This window comes from Podarcis raffonei, chromosome 11 (assembly GCF_027172205.1).
Source record: "Podarcis raffonei isolate rPodRaf1 chromosome 11, rPodRaf1.pri, whole genome shotgun sequence".
Classification (NCBI taxonomy): Eukaryota; Metazoa; Chordata; class Lepidosauria; order Squamata; family Lacertidae; genus Podarcis; species Podarcis raffonei.
In genome coordinates, this window is record NC_070612.1 from 31,992,513 (window position 1) to 32,018,126 (window position 25,614).

General features: G+C 41.4%; 1 protein-coding gene across 6 annotated transcripts in view; it reads left to right on the plus strand.

Annotated features, from left to right (window-relative positions):
- The window catches only part of XRCC4 (X-ray repair cross complementing 4), a 101,758-nt gene that overhangs the window by 5,568 nt on the left and 70,576 nt on the right, over positions 1-25,614 (plus strand). For 3 of the 6 annotated variants that reach the window (XM_053407653.1, XM_053407655.1, XM_053407656.1), the window contains exons 2-4: positions 2,771-2,922; positions 3,284-3,436; positions 7,932-8,122. In XM_053407653.1, the coding sequence (XP_053263628.1) occupies positions 2,892-2,922; positions 3,284-3,436; positions 7,932-8,122 (375 nt within the window). In that variant the 5' untranslated portion in view covers positions 2,771-2,891. Of the gene's footprint in view, positions 1-1,277; positions 1,531-2,770; positions 2,923-3,283; positions 3,437-7,931; positions 8,123-25,614 lie in introns of all 6 variants that reach the window. The other 3 variants (XM_053407654.1, XM_053407659.1, XM_053407658.1) reach the window with 3 other exon arrangements.

Consider the following 25,614-nt stretch of genomic DNA (forward strand, 5'->3'; position numbering starts at 1 on the left):
CTATTGGGTAGAGTTCTGCTCTTCTAAGATGGAAGGAGGCACGCTGTTTGACTGATGGTGGTCAGGGAGTACCTGTAGAGAATAGTTTTTGGGGTAGATGGTGTGTGTGTGCATGTGTGCACGCCACAATAGCAACTGTAACAGAGATTCTTGCTATGAATTCCCTCAGGAGTGATGGGAAAACAGTCTTTTTTCAAGCATCCTGACTGCAGGAATGAGTAAATGGTTGTGGGGCTCCTGTGTGATAGAAGGTTTGCAAGAATTTTGCCTGCTGCTTCAAAAATAATTACAATAGTACCTCGGGTTACAAACACCTCAGGTTACAGACATTTCAGGTTACAGACTCTGTTAACCTCGGGTTAAGAACTTTACCTCAGGATGAGAACAGAAATCATGCGCTGGCAGTGTGGTGGCAGTGGGAGGCCCCATTAGCTAAAGTGGTATCTCAGGTTAAGAATGGTTTCAGGTTAAGAACAGACCTCTGGAACGAATTAAGTTCTTGACCAGAGGTACCACGCAGAATAATGAGGACACAGCACATTTTGGCATGGAAACGCTCTGCTGTCATACAGAATAGACCAGAAAAGTTGGCAGATTTTTTTTGGCATTGGGTTGAAATATTGGTTTACAAGGAGGGACCAAACTGTAGAGGGGAGTCAAGATGTGTTTCTTTGCCCTGATCCACAAGAGTTCCCAGCCAGGCCCAAGCTCTAAGGCTAGCAGAAGGAAGCCTCGTTTGATAAGCCAATGAGAGGGGCACAGCTTTGCTCCTTTTCCTCCCAGGGCAAAATGAGCTGTGGAGAAAGCTAGTTAGAAGTGCTCTGTACATTGGTTGCAAGTAAGTGGACAGGCAGATGGGGGTTGGTTGAGGCAGACTGGGGCTAACGGGCAGCCCTTACGGACAAGCCTCCACCACTGCTCATGTGTTTCTTGAAACAAGATCAGCTAAGGCTTTGTGCCTTGCGGACAGGATCAAGCTGTAAATGTAATTGTTCAAGAATTGTAATATTTTTTCTTTTAGATCTGCATGTTCCAAAAGTATAATAGCGGAGGTTTGAGACACCTGCTGCTGCAACCTTTCTCCCTCAATCACTCTCTCAAAAGACAGTTGTGTAAGCCAGAAAGAAAAAGCTGGAGTCGAAGTATAAATGACACTCTGTGGAACAGTGAAGGAAACCTAAAAATTGGCTTCTGTATTGTGCCTGAGTGCTGTCCAAAGCAGTGTACAAAATCATTTGTCTACTAATTTTTTAAAAAGTGTCTTGTTTATTCATCAGGAATGTGGACTGTCATTGTTTGTGGAGTAGACTCCAACTAATTACATGCCAGCCAACAGCTGATTCTTACCCAGAAGGAAGCATTGCCTAATAAAGATCATAGATGCCAACACTAAAAGACACAAAGTACTAAAGAGGAGCAGCTCAATCGTCAACTGTCTGATGCTTTCAATACAGCCAGTGATGTACAAATTGGGGTGGAACTCTGTGCTTCCCACCTGCAAGCCAATCTTTCTTCCTTAGCAGTTATATGGTGAGGTGTTGATATGTAATATAATTCTTCAAACCCTTAGGAAAAAAATGCTGGCTTTCCTGTTGCTATAATCAATCAGTTTCCCTAAAGCGTTTCTTTGTATTAATGAAGGGACATAGAGACTGAGTGCTTTAATTTTCCAGAGATGGCAAGTATCTTCAGACTACAGAAGCAGCTTTATTGAATCTTTAAAGGCATTCCAGGATACTCCTCCCGATCTGGCTATTACTGGCTGAGAGATGCTTATCATAGGATTAAAAATGGGTCTTATTTACAATAGCATCTAAATGAGGTAGTGCTAGAAAATATTTGGGTTTTAACAGTCTGCTTTAATTAAACAGTGATCTTGTTGTAAAAGTAAAATCCCAACAGTTATTATTCAATTGGCTGTCATATCAGAAATTTGCAAAAGCTGCTTTTAAGAACTCGTGATGTTTTTAATGTGTGTTTTTCTTTCAGTAACAAATAGAAGCAAACTGTTTTTAATTGTTTATTTAAACATTTTCAGAAGAATTCACAAGCATTACAATAGGCTACTGGGTGTTTTAGGAACAAATGCTGAAATATGGTTGTAATGTGGATGATGTGCACTGAAGGGGACCTGTGTTACAAGTTTGTATTCCCCCTCCGTCCTGCCCCCATACTGTCTGGGCCCTGCAGGCTCTAAGGCCACCTGCATCATCGGCATCCCAGTGCAAACTGTGACTTCCACAGTGAATCAGATCCTTGATGTCTCTGTGGAATGAGAGAGGGGACCTGATCTACAGATGCCTCTAGGTTTGGCATGCACTGAAGATTATATCATTGCATTCTGTAGCCTAGATTAGTTTCTGACAGGCCTGAAATGAGCTGGTGTGGTGAATTCGTGCAGGGTGGGTTGTGTCAAATTATCTTGGGTGTTTCTTTGCTTAACCATAATCTTCTATCAAAAGCTCCCCCCCCCATTTGCCCCTTTATCTACACTGCTTCTTTAGTTGATAAAAAACTTTTAAATAAATGAAATAAACAAGGAACTTATGTGTAATTACTAGAAGCCTTTTAAGCTTTGCATTGGTTACTCTGGGTATTCATGCTCAATCAAGAGTAGAAGACTGATTTTTCACTTAGAATTCAAACATGCTTTTCCAATTGATGAGTTCCAGTTGTGATTTTTGTTATGGTTATAGTCTTTAGGTCCCCTCAGCATTATTTTAAGTGAATTGCTCCTCACTTTTTTCTTTTTCTTTTTATTACAATGCAGCTGTTTTCTAAGTTAACCTTTGGAGCTGAACTTCTCCATTGCTCAAGAGCAGAAGGCTTTGTTGACTTAGATCCAGGGATGCATGTGAACAGCAGTGACCACTGCCTATGGGTTTGCGCACATGTGTATAGTTGTGCTTAGCTTTGGGAGAGGTAAGAATCCTGACACAAAGGTCCCTCTTCCTCTACTTGTTGGCTCAAGTCAACTATATTTAGTACTCCCACCCCACTTGAATATTTATTCTAAAGTATAGTACAGTCTCTTTCAGGTTATGGAGGCCATGCAGGTTTTGTGTATTAGATTTTAAATTCCTACAGGACAAATAAAGGAAGCTTAAATTATTTGGTCCCATAGAGAAATTGAAACATTATCTGTATTAATTCACAGGGCTGCGGTTAGCATAGCTTGCCAATTTCATATTTTGTTTCTCTTCATTGAACTGGGAATAGATTTAAGTTATATATTGTTTCTCTCCGCCCCCCCCCCCCTCAATCTCTCAATTTTCCTAAACAGCCTTTTGGAGAACAATGGAGAAGAAAGTTGTTCGCATCTGCCCTGTTTCTGATCCAGGCACAACTTATTTTCTTCAGATAGCGTGGCAAAAAGATTTGGGCGCCGGTTTTGATGTAGTACTCAGTGATGGCCTATCAGCTTGGACTGGGAAAGGTGATGTATGATCAGATGCTATTTATTTATGTAATTATTTATTTCAAGGATTTCTGTCTCACTTTTCTGCAACAAGTGCACAGAATGGTACATGTGAAATGAGACTTTCCCCAGATTCTTCATAGTCAGGCCTCAAATGCATAAGCAAAACTTCAGAACTTATAGTGTTGAACTATAAGGCTAAGCCACAAACAGTGACTTTCCTGAAAACCTCAGCAGCCAGCCAGGGATATAAGGTATCAAGTGGGCCTTAAGGTATCCTGGACCAAAGTTGTTAAGGGTCTTGTAAATTAATACCAGAATCTTGAACTTGACCTGGTGCCATATAGATGGTCAATGCAAGAGTTTAAGTACTACAGTTTTGTGCTGATGGTAGTCTGATCACAGTGCTGATGGTACAGTCTGGCCACAGCATTTTGCTGTTGAGACAAGTTCAAGGGTAGCCCTACATAGAGTGCATTGCTTGCCAATCCATGATACACTACAGTCACGCTACCCCTGTTGAAGAACACCCATGGTTGGTGTACCAGCAGTAGGTGTCATGAACTGGTAAGATGATGGGGAGGAGGAAGCGGATCCTAGTGAGGGGCATAGCCAAGATTGGGACACATCAGGGCAAGCAAGGAATAGGGAAGGAAATACTCACAGGATAGTGGAGGATGGCGAGGGGGATGGGAGTCAGTGCACCAGAACCAGAGCAGCAGGACCCATCACCAGAGGCAGAGAAGCCACTGTCTCCATGAACTTGGCAGGCTCTGAGGCATAGGGAGCAGCGGAAGTGCCACTCAAGGAAGCTAAGGCAGGCAAGTGCCCATGACCCATCTTCCTAGCTCGCCAGGTGAGGCTCACTAGTTCTGGGAGGAGGTGTGTGATTTCGCAGTTGGAGGAGGCTTGGAACCGGTGAGGATCACATGCCTCATCGTCCAGATACTGCAATCAACATGCAAAGTACAAAAGGGAAGCAGAGCTGAGAGGCAGCGTCTATTCAGCTGCCCATGTTGGTAGACCTTGACTTGGATGCTGTTGGACTGCACCTTGGATTTGACTCTGGACTGTATCCTGACCGTTGGACTTCAGATTTGGTTACTTGGATTGACCCTGGACTGCATTTCTGGACCTTGGACCTTGCTTGTGTGGCTTGACCCCTGGTCTTTGAGCTTTGGACTTTATATACTGACTTGCCACTAGGTAGGCCAGGGGATCAGGACAGTAGGTGGTTGGAGGCACTTCTAGCCACTGCAGCTACCCGAGCCTCCAACAACACAGATGGATCCATGAGCAGCCACATACTGCAAACCTTTCAGAAAGCATGCAACCCTGTCCAGAACAGGCAACCAACCAATTTCCTAATGATCACTTCTGCCATTGTTCCATTCAGGTTGCAGTCCAATGGAACTAGTGTGTTTAGGGAAACTGAGGAAGAGCCATGGTGTTCTTTTTAGGTTTTCATCACTGAATTACCCAGAGTTGGCAGGGCAATCTCCTTTTAAACTGAGCAGTGGCTTGACTCATGGGGTGACACAGAAGAGAAATCTCAAATGTCTTATTGGTTCATGCCTGGATATAAATGATTGTTCTGCATATATAGCTTTAGAGATTAAGTGGTTTACAAAATGTCGAGTATTTGAAGTGACCTTGTAGAGCTTGTTGGCAGGAAGAGTATTACACATATGTGTATGTAAAGTAAGTCTGTTTGCGGGTCCTTTCTTTATGCCTGTTTTGTGCTCCCAAGTGTGGGAAGCAATTGTTCTGGTGATCATCATACTTGGGTGGGTGCAAGTTGCTAAATCCTAATGCTTGTCACCCTCCCAATGATTAATGGACATCAATAATCTACACATTATCTGATTTTCATTGTGAGCCATTTTCCCATGGTTCCTTTTCATGCTTGATTGTACTCTGTAGTATTACTCTGCAAAACTGTTGTGGGAATTACAGATGCCATTGAAAATTTCCTTTTAAAAAAATAATCTTTATTAATTTAAATTACACACTTTTACAAAGAATTTACAAAGAATTTACAATCTCATACTACAAAAAGAACATTAAAGAAAAAACAATTAAGAAAGAAGAAAATACAGAAAAAAGAAAGAAAAAAAGCAAATTTACGTACATAAAACAAACGAATTTAATCTTCCTAATTAATACTTAGCCATTGAAAATTTCCATAACAACTATGGATGCTTATTGAAACAGAAATTTTTACCAAGTGTCAGATGGCCCTGGACAAACAGTGTTCAAAACTCCCATTGTTCTAGGCGCATTTTGTGACAGGGAATTTCATTAGCATGAGCAATTTTTGAGCTCTGGGCACAGTACTGCGCCTAAGATTTCAGATTAAAACTGCAGAGTGGAAGGAAAGGAGAACTTTTTTCTGCCTCCCCACTTCCAGTTATTCCCTGAAGACTGGAGAAGAGACCCTCTTAAGAATATTAGGGGGTGGGCATGGGAAGAACTAGACCATATGAAAAATGAACATAATATTTTAGCTGCAGTTCGTTCATTTTCAGTTTTGTATTCTTGTTATTTAAAAGCACTTCTAGACATTCTGTTGTTGTACCCATAGCCTAGGTTTAAGGTGCCATTTAGCTCCTTGCTTTCGTATCTCAGTTTCTAACACTTTGGACAATGCATCCTTTGGGGAGCCTCTTCATTTGTCAATTGGCCCTGTTGGGTTTACCTGGCCGCTGTATTACAAACAGCACTTGGCAGCTCAGTCTAACCACCATTACAATTTCCCACAATGCCCCAGAGTGATGCTATATAGCAGGGATGTCCAACAGGTTGATCGCAATCTACTGGTAGACCCCCGGGAGGTTCGTTGGGTCCCTTTCCTTAGCGCTGGTAAAGCTCCATCCTCCATTGTTGCACAATCTGCAGAACGGAATATGGAATACAGTGGTACCTCGGGTTACATACGTTTCAGGTTACATACGCTTCAGGTTACAGACTCCGCTAACCCAGAAATAATACCTCAGGTTAAGAACTTTGCTTCAGGATGAGAACAGAAATCGTGCTCCGGTGGCGCGGCAGCAGCAGGAGGCCCCATTAGCTAAAGTGGTGCTTCAGGTTAAGAACAGTTTCAGGTTAAGAACGGACCTCCGGAACGAATTAAGTACTTAACCCGAGGTACCACTGTACAGAGTTTAGTGAGGCTGTTTGTTTCCCCAGCGATCTGTTGGTGAGTGGCTGTCCCCCTTTCTCCCTAAAAATGGCCAACAGCTAAACTTTGAACTCCCCAAAAATGTGGCTCTCCTCCTCCATTAAAAACGCTCAACAACTTTGACCTGAACCCCAAAAATGGGGGTAGATCACTGCCAGTTTTAATTCTGTGAGTAGATTGCAGTCTCTTGGGAGTTGGCCACCCCTGCTATATAGGAGTATTATATGAGATGAATTTGACAGCTAGATGTCTGAGCTGGGGAATTAATATGGCAGTTGATCCGTCTGTCAGGTGAGATGTTTTAAAGGGGAGCTTGGACCAGATACTGGCACTCGACTCTGCTGTGGGGCTGAGGCCTCAGCAGTTGCCCAAGGGTGTTGGGTGCTGATACTGGCCCTGACTCCTAGTCATTAAGAAGAGGGGCGATACATATTAATGGAATGTGCAGGGTGTCACCATGGAGAAATGGCTCACTACAAGGATCAATAAATGTGCAGGGTGGCTCTTAAATGGATTAGTGTTGAAATCTGGGTGGCGGTACATGCTGGTGTTGGAAGACCTGTTGAACTAAACCATTGTGAATTTGGTTGAGTGTAAGAGTTAAGAAAGAAAAGGAGCACAAAAAATAATTGAATAATAACATTAAAATACATTGCAGTGGAATATAAAAGGGAGATATCAAATTATCTGATCCCAGGCATATGTTTACTAAGCCCATAGTGTTTACTTCTAAGTAGAAATGTTGAGCTTACACTATCAAGACCAATGCCAAAGTGCGTACTTGTTTACTCTTAAAATCATCCACATGTTTTGGTTTGATGCTTTCCTTAACATAGGATTGTGAAATGGGCTTTGAAATCATAGAGTAACTTCAGATGGGGTGAGCAAAAACTAAATTGAGTTGTAAAGGTTAAAAAGCAGAAGATAAGGAGCATTAAAGAGGAGAGCTGATTCAAATACTACTGAGCTCTCTAGAAAGGTCCTCTAATCCTGTGAGGTTTGGTTCGAATCCTGGATTTCAGGCTATAATCCTTGCAGAGTTATGTGCACCTAAACCATTTTATTTTAGTGGGTTTATGTGTGCCTTACCTGGATATCATCAGGCAGTTCATATTTCTTTAGCTTTAGAAACTTTTGAATCATTGTGGTGATTTTTAATTACTTGCTTCAGCAGTCAGCAGCAATAAATTGACCTATAAAGTGTTTGATAAATTACAGAATGTGATAAGGGATGGAATATAAAACCAACCATGTCTTGCCTTATTCTGTACTTTGAAGAAATCCTGTAAGAAACTGCATTGTGACAAAAATGTGTATGGAATCTTCCAACAGTGCCTGAGGAAGATATTTCCAAGGAAGCTGCTGACATGGAAATGGAGCGAGAGAAATACATTGGAGAACTTAAAAAAGTGTTGTTATTTGAAGGAGGACTGGCAGACAAATACAATTTTGATATTTCTAAAGGAGGAGTGGATGGAGAGTGCCTCAATTTTTCTTATGAAAAGAATCTGAAAGATGTTTCTGTAAGTATTGCTTTATTAAGAATTGTTACATTATGGTTTTCCCAAGAGAGTTTCAGTATAGTAGACCATTAATCTTCAGTAATATAGTGGACACTGCACAGCAATTCCTTAAACTTTATTTTTCAATAATTCTGTAATGGGTAAGATCTGTGAGGTTGTTTTTAATCAGTATAAGGATTTCTTTGACTTTTTGATTCCAAAATTTAAGTAAAGCAAGAAATCATTTTGTTAAACTTACATTAAGTTTGAGTTATTGTCTGAATCCCAAGGAGTAAAAGGCTGTATAGTCTGATGAAGGCAACAACAATGAAAGCTATGGGAACGGCTTAAATTATAATGTAGCTTTGTATTTACCCTCCTCTTGGGAACATAATTTGAATGAATTTAATTTAATTTATTGCTTTACCACTTTAGACTATCTGGCGTGATTTGAAAAACGACAGAAGTTTCTTGTAAGTTACTAGCATTGATAAATAAAAATATTTATCACATGAGGTAAACAGAGGCTTACCAGATCTCTAATTTTTTTCAGACCTGGTGGTAAACCTTTTATATGGATTTTAGTCACTTACATTTCTTCAATAACTCACACTCAAAGCTACACATGATGTTAATGTTATGTAGTTTTGTCCCTTAATGCTTCAACTAATTATTTTACTTAAAAACAACTGCTTAGGCCATAGACACCAATGTGGTACCTGTGGATATTTATGAGAGAGAGAAAGATCTGCCGTTTTACCATCTTCTATTTGTCCTTCCCAGCAGTGCCCTATGCTTTCCACTTTTATGTTGGAAAACTTATACATGTTTGTTTCAGGGGAAATGGGCACTTTTTTTGAGGAAATAACTACCTATCTGCACCATAGAATTGTAGAGTTTGAAGGGACATTGAGGGTCATCTAGTCCAATCCCCTGCAATACAGAAATCTTAACTAAAGCATCCATGATAGATGGCCTCAGTCCACCACCTCTCATGGGAGTCTGTTCCACTGTTCAACAGCTCTTACTGTCAGAAAGTTCTTTCTGATGTTTAGTCAGAATTTACTTTCTTGTAACTTGAGGTCATTGGTTTGGGTCCTGTCCTCTGGAGCAGGAGAAAACAAGCTTGCTCCATCCTTCATGTAACAGCCCTTTAGATATTTGAAGATAGCTATCCTTTCTCCTCTGTCTCTTTACCAGGAAAAACTTATCAAATTCCCTTCACTGTTCCTCATAAAGCTTGGTTTCCAGACCTATGATCATCTTGGTCGCCCTCTTCTGCACACATTCCAGTTTGTCCATATCCTTCCTAAAGTGTGGTGCCCAGAACTGGACACAGTACTCCAGGTGTGGTCTGACCAAGGAAGAATAAAGTATACTGTCCCCTTAATCAGGACAATTTACTTCTGTTGATGCAGCCTAGAATAGCATTAGCTTTTTTCCTGCTGCATCACGCTCTGGACTCATGTTAAGCTTGGGGTCTTCTAAGACTCCCTAGATCCTTTCCACATGTAGTAGTGGCAATCCAGGTGTCTCCCATCTTATATTTGTGCAGCTGGTTCTTCAAACCTAAGTGCAGAATCTGATATTTGTCCCTACTGAGATTCCTTTCTGTAGTTCTATTTCCATAGTTCTAGTCTCACTGAACCATGTAGGTTCCAAAAGGTGGCTTACCAGGCAAGCAGACCAGACCAGGGAAGCTGTGCTCATCAAGCCTATTGCATGAAAACTGCAATAAGATCAGGCTGCACTCTTTAGTGTACATCATTGGAAATAAGTCCTGTTGACTTTATTTATTTATTTATTTCAACAAAATTTATCTCTCACTTGATTGTAATAAAGCCTCAAACCCATGTACAATAACATATAACATTTTCAGTAAAGGACAGTCACAGAGATATTTTTAAAAACGTTCACAAATAATTGGAACCAACAATAAGCTGAAAACAAGATTAAAACACATGTAACTTCTATATGTCTGGAAAGGCTTTCCTAAACAAAAATGTTTTGAGCAACCATGAGAGAGTACTGCGAAGGCGTTTGCCTGATGTCATTAGGCAGGGACTTCCAAAGTGTAGGTGCTGCTAGACTAAAATATTGATTTCTATTATTTGGCACCTGAAACAATACCAGTTTCAAAAATTGAAGCAGTCAAGTGAGCATATATGGGATAAGACGATCCCACAAGTAAACTGGTCCCATACTGTTAAGGGCTTTATATATGAATGGCAAGACCTTGAACCTGGCTTGGTTGAAAATTGTCAACCAGTTGCAGAGCAGAGATGTGATATACTAACAGGGTCTCCCTCCTGTCTTCAACTGTGCCAGAATTACTGTGTTTAAGCTCCCCTGGTCCAGGGACAGCACTGGTCAGAGTTGAAATAAAAATAGGCCATGCTTCCACATAAATGTGTTCAAGAATGAGAAGCCAGGGTAACAATTTTTTTAAAAACCTAATTTGTATTTTATTTTTTACTCATCACATTTGCATTCTGTCATTTGTGTGTGTTATCTTCATGACAACCCAGTGGCTTGCCCAAGGCCACCCAGTCAGCTTCATGGCTCGATGGGGATTTAGATAAGGAAATGATTGAGGCGGACAGTCTTGTATAGTGGTGATGACATTAACCAGTGGCATTATCTGTGCTTTTGAAGTGTTAACATTTTTCATAACGGGATGGATAATAGTGATGGGTTGTTAAAAGTTAACCCGCTAAGCATGTGGATAATTTTCATAACGATACTAATCAGGAAGGGGGTCTGGGGAGCATAACATAGTATGGGCCTCCTTTAGCTGAAAATTTCAAGGTAACCCAGTTAATTTTATCTACTATATTAGATGTAATAAGTTAAAATAAAGGAAAGGAAAATAAGGGCTGTTGACTGGGGAACATGTACAGTTGGCAAAATCTGTATGTCTTTGGAAATACTTGCTGGAGGAAATAGTGGTAGTTTAGTTTGAGTCATTCTGCAATAAACTAGACAAAGCATTGGAAAATCTACGCCTTGAAGCAGTCTTGCATTGGCATTGAAATGCATTTCATGACCTAATTAGGTGTTTTGCATCCTAGAAATTTATAATTCTGTGACAGCTAGCCCACACATGGGGCAGACATGAAAAATCTTCCAAGCAATGATGTTTTAGTGAAGTACAATTCATTTGAGTCAATTCACAATACAAGCTAGTCCTCCTAAAATTTGATCTTCAATGCCTTGTGAGTGTTGATTTCAACACTGGGCCCACTGAGATGTGCAATTGGAGTCACATTCAAATCTACATCTCCAACAGCTGCACCAATAGAACTTATTTCTTTTTTGGCAGTTTAATTTTTTGCATTATGAGACTCAAATAGATTAGGAATTGGGGGTTCCTGTTTTGTGGTTTTATATTTTGATTTTGTTCTGTGAACCACCCTGAGACTACAGTGGTACCTCGGGTTAAGTATTTAATTCGTTTCGGAGGTCCGTACTTAACCTGAAACTGTACTTAACCTGAAGCACCACTTTAGCTAATGGGGCCTCCTGCTGTCGCCGCACTGCCGGAGCACGATTTCTGTTCTCATCCCGAAGCAAAGTTCTTAACCCGAGGTATTATTTCTGGGTTAGCGTAGTCTGTAACCTGAAGCGTATGTGACCCGAGGTACCACTGTATTGGGTATAGGGCGGTATATAACTTCAATAAATAAGAATACTAATTCTTTGACTTTAATGAATAGAGCAAAAGAAAACTTCCTTTGCCTTTCTGATTATGATATCCTAGATATATGTGGGATGCTGTGAAATTGTATTTGATGTTTGTCAGAAGATGATATTAATGTGCAATGTAGAGAATTAATAAAGGTTGCAGTTGCTACCAATAATTATTCTTCCCATGGAAGAAAAGGATTTACTATACTGTAGACAGAATGTTACAACTTCATAATAGTTTGATAGCCAAAAGTAATGTTCAAATCAATTATTGTGTGGTTTAAACTATGTTATGAAGAAGTAGAACAAGTATATAACACTGCCTCTGTTTCTGTGAAATGCTTTGTTCTAAGTCCACTGAACTTTCAGTCAAAGGACATGAGGCTTTCGTATACCAGAAAATACTAGAGATCTGTATTAGTTGCATCTGAAGCCACTAAATTATATAATACCAATTATTAATGACTTTGCCTCTTAAGACAGCTGTCTTTTGTCTTAAGAGTTTTTAACATGCTGCTCTTTGGAAACGCTCTTAGACTGGTAAGGGCAAACTAGACTGTTGAGAATTGCATTAAAATAACAATAGGCTTGGTACACAGTAGGGCTTGTGTGTCAAAGCAGCTGCAGAGCAAAATGGGCCACACACACTGAGAACTCAGTAAGGGGCCATTGAGGCTCGGCCAGCTAAACTGCTGCCACCTAAACAAACACCATAACAAGAGTCAGTGATTTACTGTTTGATCTAAGTAGGTGACCACTTGGAAGTAAATCTTTCCAAGTACTTCAGCTAGGAACTCTCTGCATATAACAAATAAATGGGACTCCTGCAAGACTTTCTCATTGGAGGTGGCAATTAAATTGATTAAAGACCTCTTGATAAGCAGCATTTGAGGGCTAGCAAACCTTTCTGTATAATAAGGTGGCAAGTATTGTATTTTCTTTCTGCCTCCACCCCCGCCTAAGAACATTGCTAAAATTTTAGTCAATGAAGTTCTGTCAGCATGCGGAAAACGACATGATTTACTAGGCTGAAGAAAGAAACCCACATAATTTGTTTCAGCTTGTCCATCTTTTTCGTAGCGTGTTCTTAAAATACAGGTCACAGGACAGAAGGATAATTTTAATTTTCAAATGGATTAAAGCATCACCTTATATGCATGTGTATATTTTCACATATCCCTCTGCACCATCACCAACTAGAATTTGTGTGCATTTCAGAGTTTCCCATATGGTAATGTCAAGGACCCAAAGGCTCTGAGTTGTGCTTTCCTGTTTTGGGATGCATGCTGGGCATTATAGCTCTTGATATTTCAAGTCAGTGTTTACATTTTCTTGTTCAGCTGAGTTAAAATAACTTCTTGTCATGAGGAAAATCTTTAAATCATGGGGTGGTGACAAGACTTGGTTTCCACAGAGGGAGGAAGAGAGAAAGAGAAGAAAGAGATGATTATGGAATATCAAGTGCATCGTGACTGCTCTGCCACATCATTCATATTGTTAATTTTTTAAAAAATATAAACCTACAGGACGTAAAATGTTTTTCCTACAATTTGCCTTTGCCAGTGTTCTGCATCTTCAGAGAAGGAACTCATGCCCTATTAGATACTATGGAAACAGCTGCAGGCTCAAACTGTGAATTTCTGCCATTTCACATTCATAAAGGCAAATGTTTAAATTTATTGGTTGCACAAAAAATTAAATCCTCAATGTTTCTATTTCTGATAGTCAGGCTTGAGTGCCAATGCATATGTAACAAAAACGGGACCACCCATGTGCAAGCTCTGAGGAACCCAGCATGTTTGGGGGAGCCCAGATGTGCATATGTATGGGGAAGAGGAAGTGAATCTCTAAAGCAAATTCCCCCTAACAGCCCATTGTGCAGTGAGCATGCTCAGTGGCCACCAGATGCTGACTGTGGGGTCTAGGGGATCAGAAATCAGGTAGAAAGACGACTGGAATGGAGTACGGTTGGCAAGGGCATGGCTGGGTAACCGGAACAGTTAACAGAAGCAGGGAAACTGGAACAGTTAACAGGGTATTTTGTCATATTTATGATATTTATGGCTGGATTCAAAAAGAACTTAATTTTTTTGCTTACAAACATGGGAGTCTAGGGAAGCCCTGTGGGACAGAGAATGATAAAAGGGTGGGGGGCAGTTTTGAATCAGTGCCATGCTTGTTGCTTGCTGCTGCTGCTGTTTAAGAAGGCACCTACTAAAGAGAGAATAGTATGCAGGGTCTTTTTGTATCCTAAAAGTCATTCCAGGACTATTTGGATTCTGGCCACACTATACTGTAGACGGTTTTGCTCTTTGCCCCTCTGCCAAATCTCTGATTTAAATTCCCCACAGTTCTGGTTAGCAGTGTCAGTTCCTGAACCTTAGCATTTTTGTCTCTGCAGCTAACAGCAGCTTCTAAGGTGGAGGTGCAGGGTAAAATTCTCCTCCTCACCATGTTGTATCCAAATCTCTTCTCCAGTGGCTGCTTCTTGAAATACTTGTATACTGCAAGCTTCAAGTCCAAAAATTATGGCAGCACTTCAAGCCTTATCTTTACAGCCATTGATGGACCCATCCTTTGTAAATTTGTACAGTTATTAGCTAGTACTGTATTGCAAAAACATCTAAACTGGTGGCCATCATAATGTTTTGTAGTGAGATTTCATAAATGAAATATCCGTCATGTGAAGAAGTAAATTAACATTGTGGTTCATCTTGTTTACCTACCTAAACTGTTAAAAACTTTTCAAGAGTAATTACTATATTTCTAATCTAAGAAAACTGTTTTACACCAGTGATATTTTGTTTCGTAGCCATTTGTTGGATTCCCAGAGAAGCTATACCTTGTTCATAAGAAGACTCAGAGGAATCTCCTGATAGCTGGAACTCTGACTCCCATTACTAGAATGAGATTTAAATTAAACAAATGGCCCTGATTCTATGTACATAGGCATGGCCCAGCATATAATGTCCTGGGAATATTGTCAAATATCAACCACCTCTACAACTGGGAAATGACAATTACAATCCTCATTAAAAACCTGGTGTTTTCCATGAATAATTAATATAAGTCTTATCAAGGTGGTGTTCAGGACAAATCCATTTCATTCTCAGATCCAGGGACTAATTTTCTAGCTCTTCAGATGCATGAGTAGAGTCCAATTTGCTGTCAAAACTTTTTTCTGGTTTACAGGGTTTTTCCTCCCTTCTGTACCCAAGTATGCATATGAGCCAGCTATCCTACATGGCTTAGCTAGTGGGTGATGAAGGGTGCAATAGCCTCAACAGTGTTTGCAATAGGGCTATGTTGTTGCTGTTTTATATCACTGAAAGAAGTTAAATGTAAAACCTCCCCTAAAGCCTTCCATATATCATTTTTCAGGAATTCCTCATTAACAATCCAGTAATTCCATTCATGGGCACAGTTATATAATGAATGTTAGGGTGCTGTGGTGCTGTGGTCTAAACCACTGAGCCTCTTGGGGTTGCCTATCGGAAGGTCAGCAATTTGAATCCATGTGACGGGGTGAGCTTCCATTGCTGTGTCCCAGCTTCTGCCAACCTAGCATTTCAAAAGCATACGAGTGCAAGTAGATAAATAGGTACCACTGCAGTGGGAAGGTAAACGGCATTTCCATGCGCTCTGGTTTCTGTCACAGTGTTCCATTGCGCCAGAAGCGGTTTAGTCATGCTGGCCACATGACCTGGAAAGCTGTCTGTGGACAAACGCCAGCTCCCTCGGCCTGAAGCGAGATGAGTGCCGCACCCCATAGTCTCCTTTGACTGGACTTGACCATCCAGGGGTCTTTTACTTTTATCTTTACTTAGATAATGAATAGTAGTGTGTCAACTACAGGCTTCTTTGGATGAAGCTAATTATTGGATAGGGCTAATTATCAGATCTCATTTCACTTTGACTTTTTATCTGTTTTGGTGGCAGAAGCTGATCTGGTTGAACTGGGCGACAACCTTTGCAATTGTGTCCCTGCCCATCCCCTGCACCATCCCAGTAAGCATCATTGACACTGCTGTGGGAAGGTCATTGACCACAGACTTTTCTGAATCACCTGACAAAGTTGGAAGCAGGGAGCACTGTTTTGTAATGTTTCCACTTATCTGTTGAGCAAGTTCCAGAACTTAATACAAAGAGACTATCGCTCCATCTCAAAGCTATGCATTTTGTCTTTCACTGTTTAATATCTACTGGACAATTTACTGGACAGGGATTTGGAGTTCAGTTTCAGAAATATGTGGCTCTTAGTGAGATGGTGGTTCAGTGAATCTGGTATCTGGCATCAGTAATGGGTTAGATGAACACCTGTGGACGAGCTCACTCTAGATATGACTGAGATGTTAGTGATTTGTGGCCAGTTGAACTTCTGGTTGTGGTTATTATTTATTGAAGGATCCGGTTTATAGCTTGGGAATTTTTGGTGTTTGGTGTTTCTGGACCTGGCTTTTATGTTTAGGTGGCATATGTGACCAAGAATATTTTTTCAATCCAGCTTCCCCAGTCTTCTAGCTCTAATCTCTTAGCTATGGTGTTTGGTCCACTTGTTGCAGGTTTTGTCTATGGGGTTGAAGTTCATTCTTTTTCAACAAAAGCTTTTATGTTAAGTTTGCAACTCTTCTTTGCATCTGGCCTTCTGACTTATCAGACAGATGGGAAAAAGCACTCCTAGCCAGATAATTTCCTAAAGATTTAACAGCTGTTGATATGAAACTTAAACTAGCAAACATTATTCATACTCCTCATAAAAAACCATTTTTGTATGATGATACGAAAATAATGAATATTTTGAACTCGGAGCATAAAATTTATATGGAGAGAGAGAGAGAAATATAGTTTTGAGGAGTATGTAAGCAATTAGCTAAGTTCTTGAGAAAGCGCTTGCTAGGATCCCTCCAATATGGAGAGGGGGGCAAACTTCATGCTATTCTGTTGGTGCTTGCTGAGTGCTGTTGCTACACCAACACATGGCAGCAGAGACAGTTCATTGGCTCTTTATGCGAAGCAGATGTTGCCAGAGAATTATGTGGTGTTCGTGTAAATGTGGGTATCAGAGGGATAAGTCCATATCAAAACTTGTCAGCTTTTTTTCATGGTTGGTAGATAGCGTGGCATTGCCATTTGTGTGTGTCTGCCTGCTCTCTGTGGTATCTCTTTGGGCTATGGCCCTTTGTTGGCATCTGGTGATAATATGTTTTCCCTTAGTATTATGCTTTGGGATTGTATTTTTGCACTGCTACAACATGGCTTCTCTCTGTGTCTGCTCCCACTTTACCCATATCTGGCACAGTTGCAATGTCCCACGTTGCTTTGCTGGTGGAACTTAAAGGTGTGCTTGCGGTCTCAATCCCAGTTACCTTACATGGTTGTGGTGTTCACTTTCTGTGCTTAAGAACCAGAAACTAAACCGAAGGGAAACATCCAAGGTGGAGATCTTTCTATTTGTTAAGTAATCTTTTTTTAAATGCTTGATCATAACCAGGCAAGGAAATTCATAGTCATCTGTGACCAGAAGAAGACCTTTAGGGCTAATGCTGCCTTTAGAGTAGTGATGATAGCCATGACGGGTTAAACCCAGGGATATTGAAAGCTTGTGGATTTTAATTGCCATGTAATTTAAATCAGACGTGCCAGACAGTATTTGTATAACATTTTAAGCACAAAGGTTTGTGCCTGGCATGGTTCCAGTGCTGCATGTGTTCCTCAAATGTTGTTTAGTCATTGCAGTATATTTATGCTATCTAGAAACACATGTATTTAGTTTCCTGAACAATGAGCTTTAATCAAGGCCACCTCCTAGAGATAGACAACAAGGACAACAAGTATGTAGCAAGTACATTGCCAGGATAGAAATTAAGTGTACATTTGCTTGAATCTCCTCTAATTCCCCCCCCCCGCCCCCCGCACAATAGTTTTCTAAGTTGGCGAGGGGGGGCTGGGCTGCTAAAGAAGTTTTGGGCAGAGGACTTACTCATATCAGATTTTATAGTTTGGACAGTGGCCAAAACATTAAAGCACTTAAGGAAAAATAAAACGGAAGTAATTGTCATCCGCGAATGCTTGTATCGGCTTAATACCGGTCCTTGTTGTTCAGCTCTGCGTTTCTCACAACCTGCTGGTATAAAATTTCATTGTAGTTTTCCAGTGGTAATGGCTGTGATCCAGAAAAATGTCTGGCTAGAGTCTCCCCCACCCTGCAAAGGGAACCTCCCACGTTGAAAACTACTTTAAAATAAAGAGGAGTTTTGAAACCAATTCATAATAGTGGGGGCAAGGAAAGTCTGGTCATGCATGATGTCCACAAGCCCTTGATTACCAAAGGTCCTTTCTGCATGATACTCACTTTTTACAAAATAGGTTGATAGTTGTATTCTTGTTCTGGTATTACTTAGAAGCATACACTTAAGGGATAGACATCTGTGCAAATAATGTCATATGGACTCCACCTTTTAGGAACAATAGCTTGGTTTAGTATTGATGGAGTTTGACCAGAAATCATGGAGTCTTTTTAAATATGACCCCCCCACCCTTACACAAAAATACTTTGACCAAAATTTGCTCACAGGTCTAAAGTGTTGGGCCCAGCCATGCGGATAATTTTTTTCTTACATTTTTTCAGGGTCCCAGCCATTAGTAGTGTAAGAAACAGAGAAGTTCTGTCCTTTGATTCAGTCCTAGCCTTTCTGTCCATAGGCATGTTCCTAATGTACACCACAAAATAGCACACTCTCCTCTAAGGTAAAACAAACTTCGGTCAGCTGGTTGTGTGCCAAAAGCAGAGAGTGGGGGCAAACTGGATGACTCACATAATTATTGCCTGTGTGAGTTTGGAGCCAGCGGCCACACCTCAGGAACGGCTTTGCCTGGCCTCCTATACCAGGGGTAGCTGATGGATCTCAAACATTCAATGAGTTAGGGAAGACAGGCTCAAGTGGATTGAGTGGACAAGGCCAATAGTGGGTCCAACAGTCAAGAATGCAGTTTCTGCATGAGGTGTAGAAGGAAATGAGGGGCAACCTCAGACGGTAGCCCATCTAGGAAAAGGAAAACTCTGCTTTGAAACCTCCGCTGCCATGCAATATATCTTTGTGAGGGGGAAAAAGGCAAAGGTGTAAACCCTACACAAATCCGGAGCACAGTCCCTAAGGTAGTTGGATGGCGCATTATATGCTTCCTTCTGGTAACTCCTGCAGCCAAGCTGGTGCCAAATGTATTGCTTTCCTTTCCTTTGAACCACATCAGCAAGGCTGAGGGGGAAGGGGGTCTTGTTACCTGGGCAGCCTAAGGACTTTCATATACGCTGCTCAGGCTTGAATCCTGGAGAGGTCACTTTGGTTCTGCTACTGCAGCAAAAACTACATGAGAGGCAGCAGTTATGAGTTACTGGTCTGCAGCCACAGCAGGTCCTGGAATTCTCCAGTGGTTTGACTTCACCTTCAGAGGTGCACTCCATTGTCTCTTGAGACAGACAAATGCCAACAGTGTTTCAAGGTTGGAAGCAGTTATGTGAAGAGGTCCATGTGTATTAAAACTACATGTTATAAGGGAATGCAAAAGGAAACTCAATACTGTTCATTCATTTCCCATGTGGTAAAACATGTTTCAGTAAAAGTATTAATTTTAGTGGAAAGGAGGGATGGAAATAATCTTAATAAATAATGAAGACCACTTTTAGTAGCCTTTGTCAACCTCACACTTTCCAGCTGCTTTGGACTAGAACTCTCCTCAGCTCCAGCTTGCACTGGCAGGGGCTGACGGGGCTCCTTCTGAGCATGCATCATTGTCCCACCACCAGTATCCTGACTCTGAGCCTTCTTCCCCTGAGCATTCCCTTGGTGGGTTCCCCAGCTGCTGCCTCCCATCACTCCTCTGCAGCCAGCCAGTCCACGACAGCATGCAAATTCATAATTCAGGAGTTCCATGTCTCGCAAGGAGCAGGGAACGAAAGCATATTTCAGGTTCATTATTGAATGTTGCACCTCTCCCTATCTGGGGGGGGGGGGGGGAAATAGGCATCCTTGAGAAAATGGAACTGAAACCTGCCTGAAGGCAATAGTGCTGTGTGTAATTGGCCCAGTTTGCTCATCACTTTAAACCATTGTTTAAAGCAGGGGTCGGCAACCCGCGGCTCCGGAGCCGCATATGGCTCTTTTACACCTTTGCCGCGGCTCCGGGGCGGATACTAGCGAGGGAAGGAGGCGCATTGTGCGCCCCGACACTCCCCACTGTGGCGGGCGCTGTACTGGCTGTGACGTCGCATGGGAGCGGTGCGTGCGTTTGTCACGCACCGTCCCGACGTCACCTTCCCGCCCGCCCACTAAATTGTAAGGGGCATGTACGCTGGTCACTGTTTTGAAGGGGAGTGAAGAACACACACACACACAAAAAGGTAACTTGTTAATTTAACATTGATTTCTATGAGGAGGAGTAATTCTGAGGGGTCAAACAAAGAAATAATAAAAAAGTGACAAAAAAGTTATTTTTATAATGACGAGTTTTGCGGCTCCCAGTTTTTTTTCTTCGGAAACGGGTCCAAGTGGCTCTTTTTGTCGTAAAGGTTGCAGACCCCTGGTTTAAACTATGGCTTCATGTGATGTGTGAACTAGGACATTATCATGAATGAACTAACCATTAACATGTTAGATGAAGAAATGTGATTGGATTAAAGGTTATTGTGGATGTGATACTGAATATGCTACTTGGAAGTACAGAGGCCAGAAGTTTGCTCTTGTTATAACAGCATCCTGCAAAGGAATATATTGGGTGCCAAATAATTTATATACCAAATAGTCATGTTTTCTAGCGGTTCTTACTGCGTTGTGAACTCGGTGACTTTTTCATTTCTGGAAACTTATTTTAGACACCTACGACCAGAGAGCAAGATCATGCTTTCATGAGCCCAGTGGAAGTGCTTGGCACAGTAAAAACTCCATGCTCAAGTATCATGAGAGCAGTCATAGTTAAACAGAACTTCTTGCAGTTTATCAGAACTTTTATTACTTTCTCTGCTTGAGAAAATATTACAGACCATGGATCAAAGTCTAGGGATAGCAGTGGGGATCTTTCCAAAGGTTTCTAATCTCTCGTTATGCCTTCTTACGAACCTTGGCACTTTGGAAGAGGAACTTGAGTCTGATTTGGATGATGAAACAAAAAAGTTTATTCATATATGTTGACTTTAGGATTTCACAATGTTATGGCCTTGATAACAAGATGTCCTGTCCTTGAATGTCCTATGAGGGCAAGCTGATAAAGCATGACTAATTCATTGAAATGGAAGTGAAGGGGAAGAAACAGAGCCTCAGACTTGTGCTTGAAAAAGAGCAATTTGTTCTTATTTGAAGATCTCTGTTGAAACATTTGTAAATTAATTCAGGATACAATCATGGTATATATACATTTTGTACATAAAGAGATAAACAAATAAACAAAAAAGAGTGCTGAGTCTGTGAACAAGGTTAAATATACTAAAACAAGTTTTTTCTGCAATTCAAGAGTAGGAAACTTGTGGTTCTTCTAATGTTGTTGGACTCCTAATGGTCAAGGATGATGGAGCACGTAAGCCCAGCAACATCCAGAGGGAAACAGGTTACTCACCTCTGCTTTGGTTAACATATGCATGCATTAATAGGCAAAACTGAAATTGGCTTATTTTCATTTTTCTGAGGGTTAAAAGGTAAAGGTACCCCTGACCATAAGGTCCAGTCGTGGACGACTCTGGGATTGCGGTGCTCATCTCGCTTTATAGGCCGAGGGAGCCAGCGTTTATCTGCAGACAGCTTCCGGGTCATGTGGCCAGCATGACTAAGCCGCTTCTGGCGAACCAGAGCAGCGCACGGAAACGGCGTTTACCTTCCCGCTGGATCGGTACCTATTTATCTACTTGCACTTGACGTGCTTTCGAACTACTAGGTGGGCAGGAGCTGGGAGCGAACAACAGGAGCTCATCCCATCACGGGGATTCGAACCACCGACCTACCGATCAGCAAGCCCTAGGCTCAGTGGTGTAGTCTAGAGCGCCACCTGCATTCTGAGGGTTACATCTGAATAAATACACAGACAACTTGCATTGCACGCATTTAACTTGCATGATTTCAGCTTTGTGTGCTTGGCAGCCAACCAGCTGAAATTTCACAAATTAAATGCACACAAGGCGGAAAGCTTAAAAGCTCTTCCCACACTGGGTTTTCCTAGTGCACCAGCTTCAGAAAGGTAGGGGTATTCATGCGGAAAGCAGTTCCAGGTTGTTTTGATTGCAGGGATTGCCTATAAATCTGAAATCACATACAATGTAACCTCACGTATGTTGCAAGGTGACGGGGGCGGGACACAGATTCAAATGCATGTTGATGTTTTGTATTCTAATACCTTGCAATGCTTCTTACCATGGAAAGTCATCTTGGGCCGATCTTGGCGGGGGGGGGCTGTGCTGAATGTCACCCCCTCTTCGGGCTGAAGTGGGGGTGACATTCGGCGCTCCCCGACTCCCAAGCCTACAGCTTTGCTGCTCGCTGGGCTTGGGGGAGTCACGGGCGGTGCGGGCACACTGAATGTCACCCCCTTCAGGATGACAGCCGGGACGGCCTGCACCCCCTTCCTAAACCCCTGGCTGCAGCTGATCAAGAAAGCTAGTGTTTGTGATATTCCTGAGCGAAAACAGAAGGATGTGTGGGCCTGGCCATAGGAAGGAGCCAGGGCTATAGTCTTGTCTCCTGCTCCAAGGCTAACTTGGCTGCTGTCTGAGAAGGGTAGAGGCAAGCAAGTGAGCAATAAATAAAAGCCGCCAATGCAAAGAGAAACTACACATGTAATATAGTGTGCCTTAACATTGCATTGTCTAAAAGTTTGAAATTGAAACTTTTAATTTCATCCCTGTTTTTTCCAAACTCCTTGCTTCCATTTCCTGCTCCTTGAACCAGATTTCCTCTTTTCTCCCCCCACTCCTGCACTTTGCCAACAACCCTTTACAAATTAACTGAAAGAAATAACTGTTGATTCTACCTTGGGTATACATTTTTTAAAATGTTTCTGATGCTCCCCACTATTTACTGTTTTACAGCCTGCATCCTGCATATTGCTACTCTTTTTCTTTTCTTTTTAAGTTGGGAAAATGATAGCGGAAACATGTTGGTCAATATATCCCTGCATTAAGCTAGAACAGCTGCAGTTCAGCTTTTTCGTCCTGAAAGCTTGTGGGATTGGCTGAAGTTCATTTTGGATCTCACTAATTCTTCACGCATTTAGCCTTTTGTGTTCCCTTTGGCTCGATTGTGCAGGGGGGAAAACTCTTTCTAAAAATGTTCTTAAGCTGTAATATTTAAAGTAAACAGACTGTGCATTGCTGTGGTAACGAGACAGCACCCATGAATTGTATCAACTTTGTAAACTGAAAAAAAAATATTTAAGTCGTTCATCTTGGACGGTAATCTCCACCCAGGTTTGTATTTGTCCAAAATACAATTTTCCCCTTCATTACTTACTTGTTGACTCACTGTGTGATCTTGTGATGTCACCTGCTACTTCCTTGTTGCAAAAACCTTGGAGGGGATGGGCAATGGTGCAGATACCCTAGTGGATAAATCTTTGTATGGGAGCCGAGTCAAAAGTTTCTGTAGCTAGTCAGCATTGTCATGACATTGTCAGAGAGAGTGCTTGATTGAAAGGGCAAGAGAAGAGTGGAGAATGGGCTACCCAATTGAAAGCTGAATGTTGCATTTTTGTGGGGATCAAGCTGTGAATCAAGCTTTCCTATCTTGCAGAGCTGATGGTTGCACAAGGAGGCATTCCTTTGTGGATATCTTGTGTCACTTGACATGGTGAAGCATTGCAGGTTGTCAACCTGGTCCCACTGCCTGCCAGTGGGCGTTTCAGGATTCTAGGTGGGCAGTAGGGGGTTCTACAGCACAACCTGAATCCTTGTTCCATCGAGCAATTACCATCAAGAAAGATGCATTAGTGGGCAGTAGGTATAAAAAGGTTAACTACCCCTGCATTAGATGGAGCATTATTTTAATTTCTTGCCCAATGCTACTGCAGAAGGGACAAAAAGAATGAAAACAATAAATAATTACCAATAAATAACCTCCACCACCCAATACAAAAATCAAGCACTAAAAGAATCAAAGAAATTAAAACAGGCAATCATTTAAGAACTTACATAGTACAGTGGTACCTCGGGTTACAGATGCTTCAGGTTACATACGTTTCAGGTTACAGACTCCGCTAACCCAGAAATATTACCTCGGGTTAAGAACTTGCTTCAGGATGAGAACAGAAATCACGTGGCAGCAGCGGGAGGCCCCATTAGCTAAAGTGGTGCTTCAGGTTAAGAACAGTTTCAGGTTAAGAACAGACCTCCAGAACGAATTAACTTCTTAAATCGAGGTACCACCGTAATTATTACATATGTTTCTGTCCATTCTAGGGGGTCAGATTTAGAAAAAGCAAGGCATGGATATCGCCTTACCGTAGAAAGAGAGTTGAATATTGCTACTGAAGAAAAGCCAGTAGCAGTGCTGGAGTATGGATTGTTTTAGTCCATCATAGAGTGACCTATCCAGGTTAGTCACAGACTGGAGAGGAGCAGTGGAAAAGCTTTCATCATTGACCTACTCATTTCAGATCACTTTTTACTTTTTCACTAGTGCTGATTAGACTTTGGCTCTTATAAAGCAAGAAAACAATCTTGCAAAGCTCTTTCAAACTTAAGTTGGCCCAATAAAATTCACTTTAATGACGTGCATTCTAGTGCCTGGTGAAGCTCACATACCTGAATGAATATTCCCCAAGGAATTCTACCGTTTTCAATTTAAATGCCTGTTATAATTAGGTAAGTTAAAATATCAACTGACCTAGGTCACAAAATTATGCCCACTTACCTGGGAGTAAGCCCCACTGAAATCAAAGGGGTTTACTTCTGAATAAGATTGCGCTTCAAATGCCGTCCCCCCCCCCCGACATGAGGAAAAGAAGTGGAAAATCATGCAAGGCACAGATGTACTGCCAATGCTGTGATTGTGGATGTGGTTGTGAATGCATGTCTTCCAGACACTGCAATAATCACAGTTGCTGCCACTTGGATTTATGATGATGGGGTTTCCTCACATTCCATTTGTTTAAAGGAATACCCTGGAATGGTTTGGGGCTATTTGCATGTGAAAAAATGTTTTGCTCTTCCCTAATATCATGCATACCATTATCAACTTTCTGAGATGGAAGCAATTTAAGTTTCCTTCATTCGTTTGTCCTGTTGGGAAGACCATGTTTCATGTGTGTCTTAAAATGCATTTCAGCATGCCAGATGTTACGTTCTCTGCGAGTAGCTGCTGAAAACATGATGCAAAATGTGGAATAATTGAACTGTATTAAGACAGCAGACTCCTTGATACCAAGGACTTTGGTATGTAGGGCAACTGCATAGCTTTCAATTTGTTTAAGCCTTAATGAACTTTGGTTCTACTGTTTTTTTGCCTTGCAAGTAGCCAGGTCCAAGTTAAATTATCTAATTTAACAGTACAAATATTTGACAGTAGAAATATTTTAGGATTTTAAATTTATTTTAATGGCTGGCATTGTCGTACATCTAAGACAGGGTCAGGGAATCCAAGGCCCAAATGTGGCCCTCTAGTACTTTCTGTTTGGCCCTTGGGACTATCTCCAGACAATACCATCTCTCAGAGGCCACCCTCTTGAATGCTTTCGATTGGCTGGAATGTGTTCTGTAACTGTGATAATGCCTGTTGCCTTCGTGAAAGGATGGAGAGAAGTGTATGTATTTGGGAATGTGGAAGTCTCTGCTATTTGCATGGCTGGAGTGT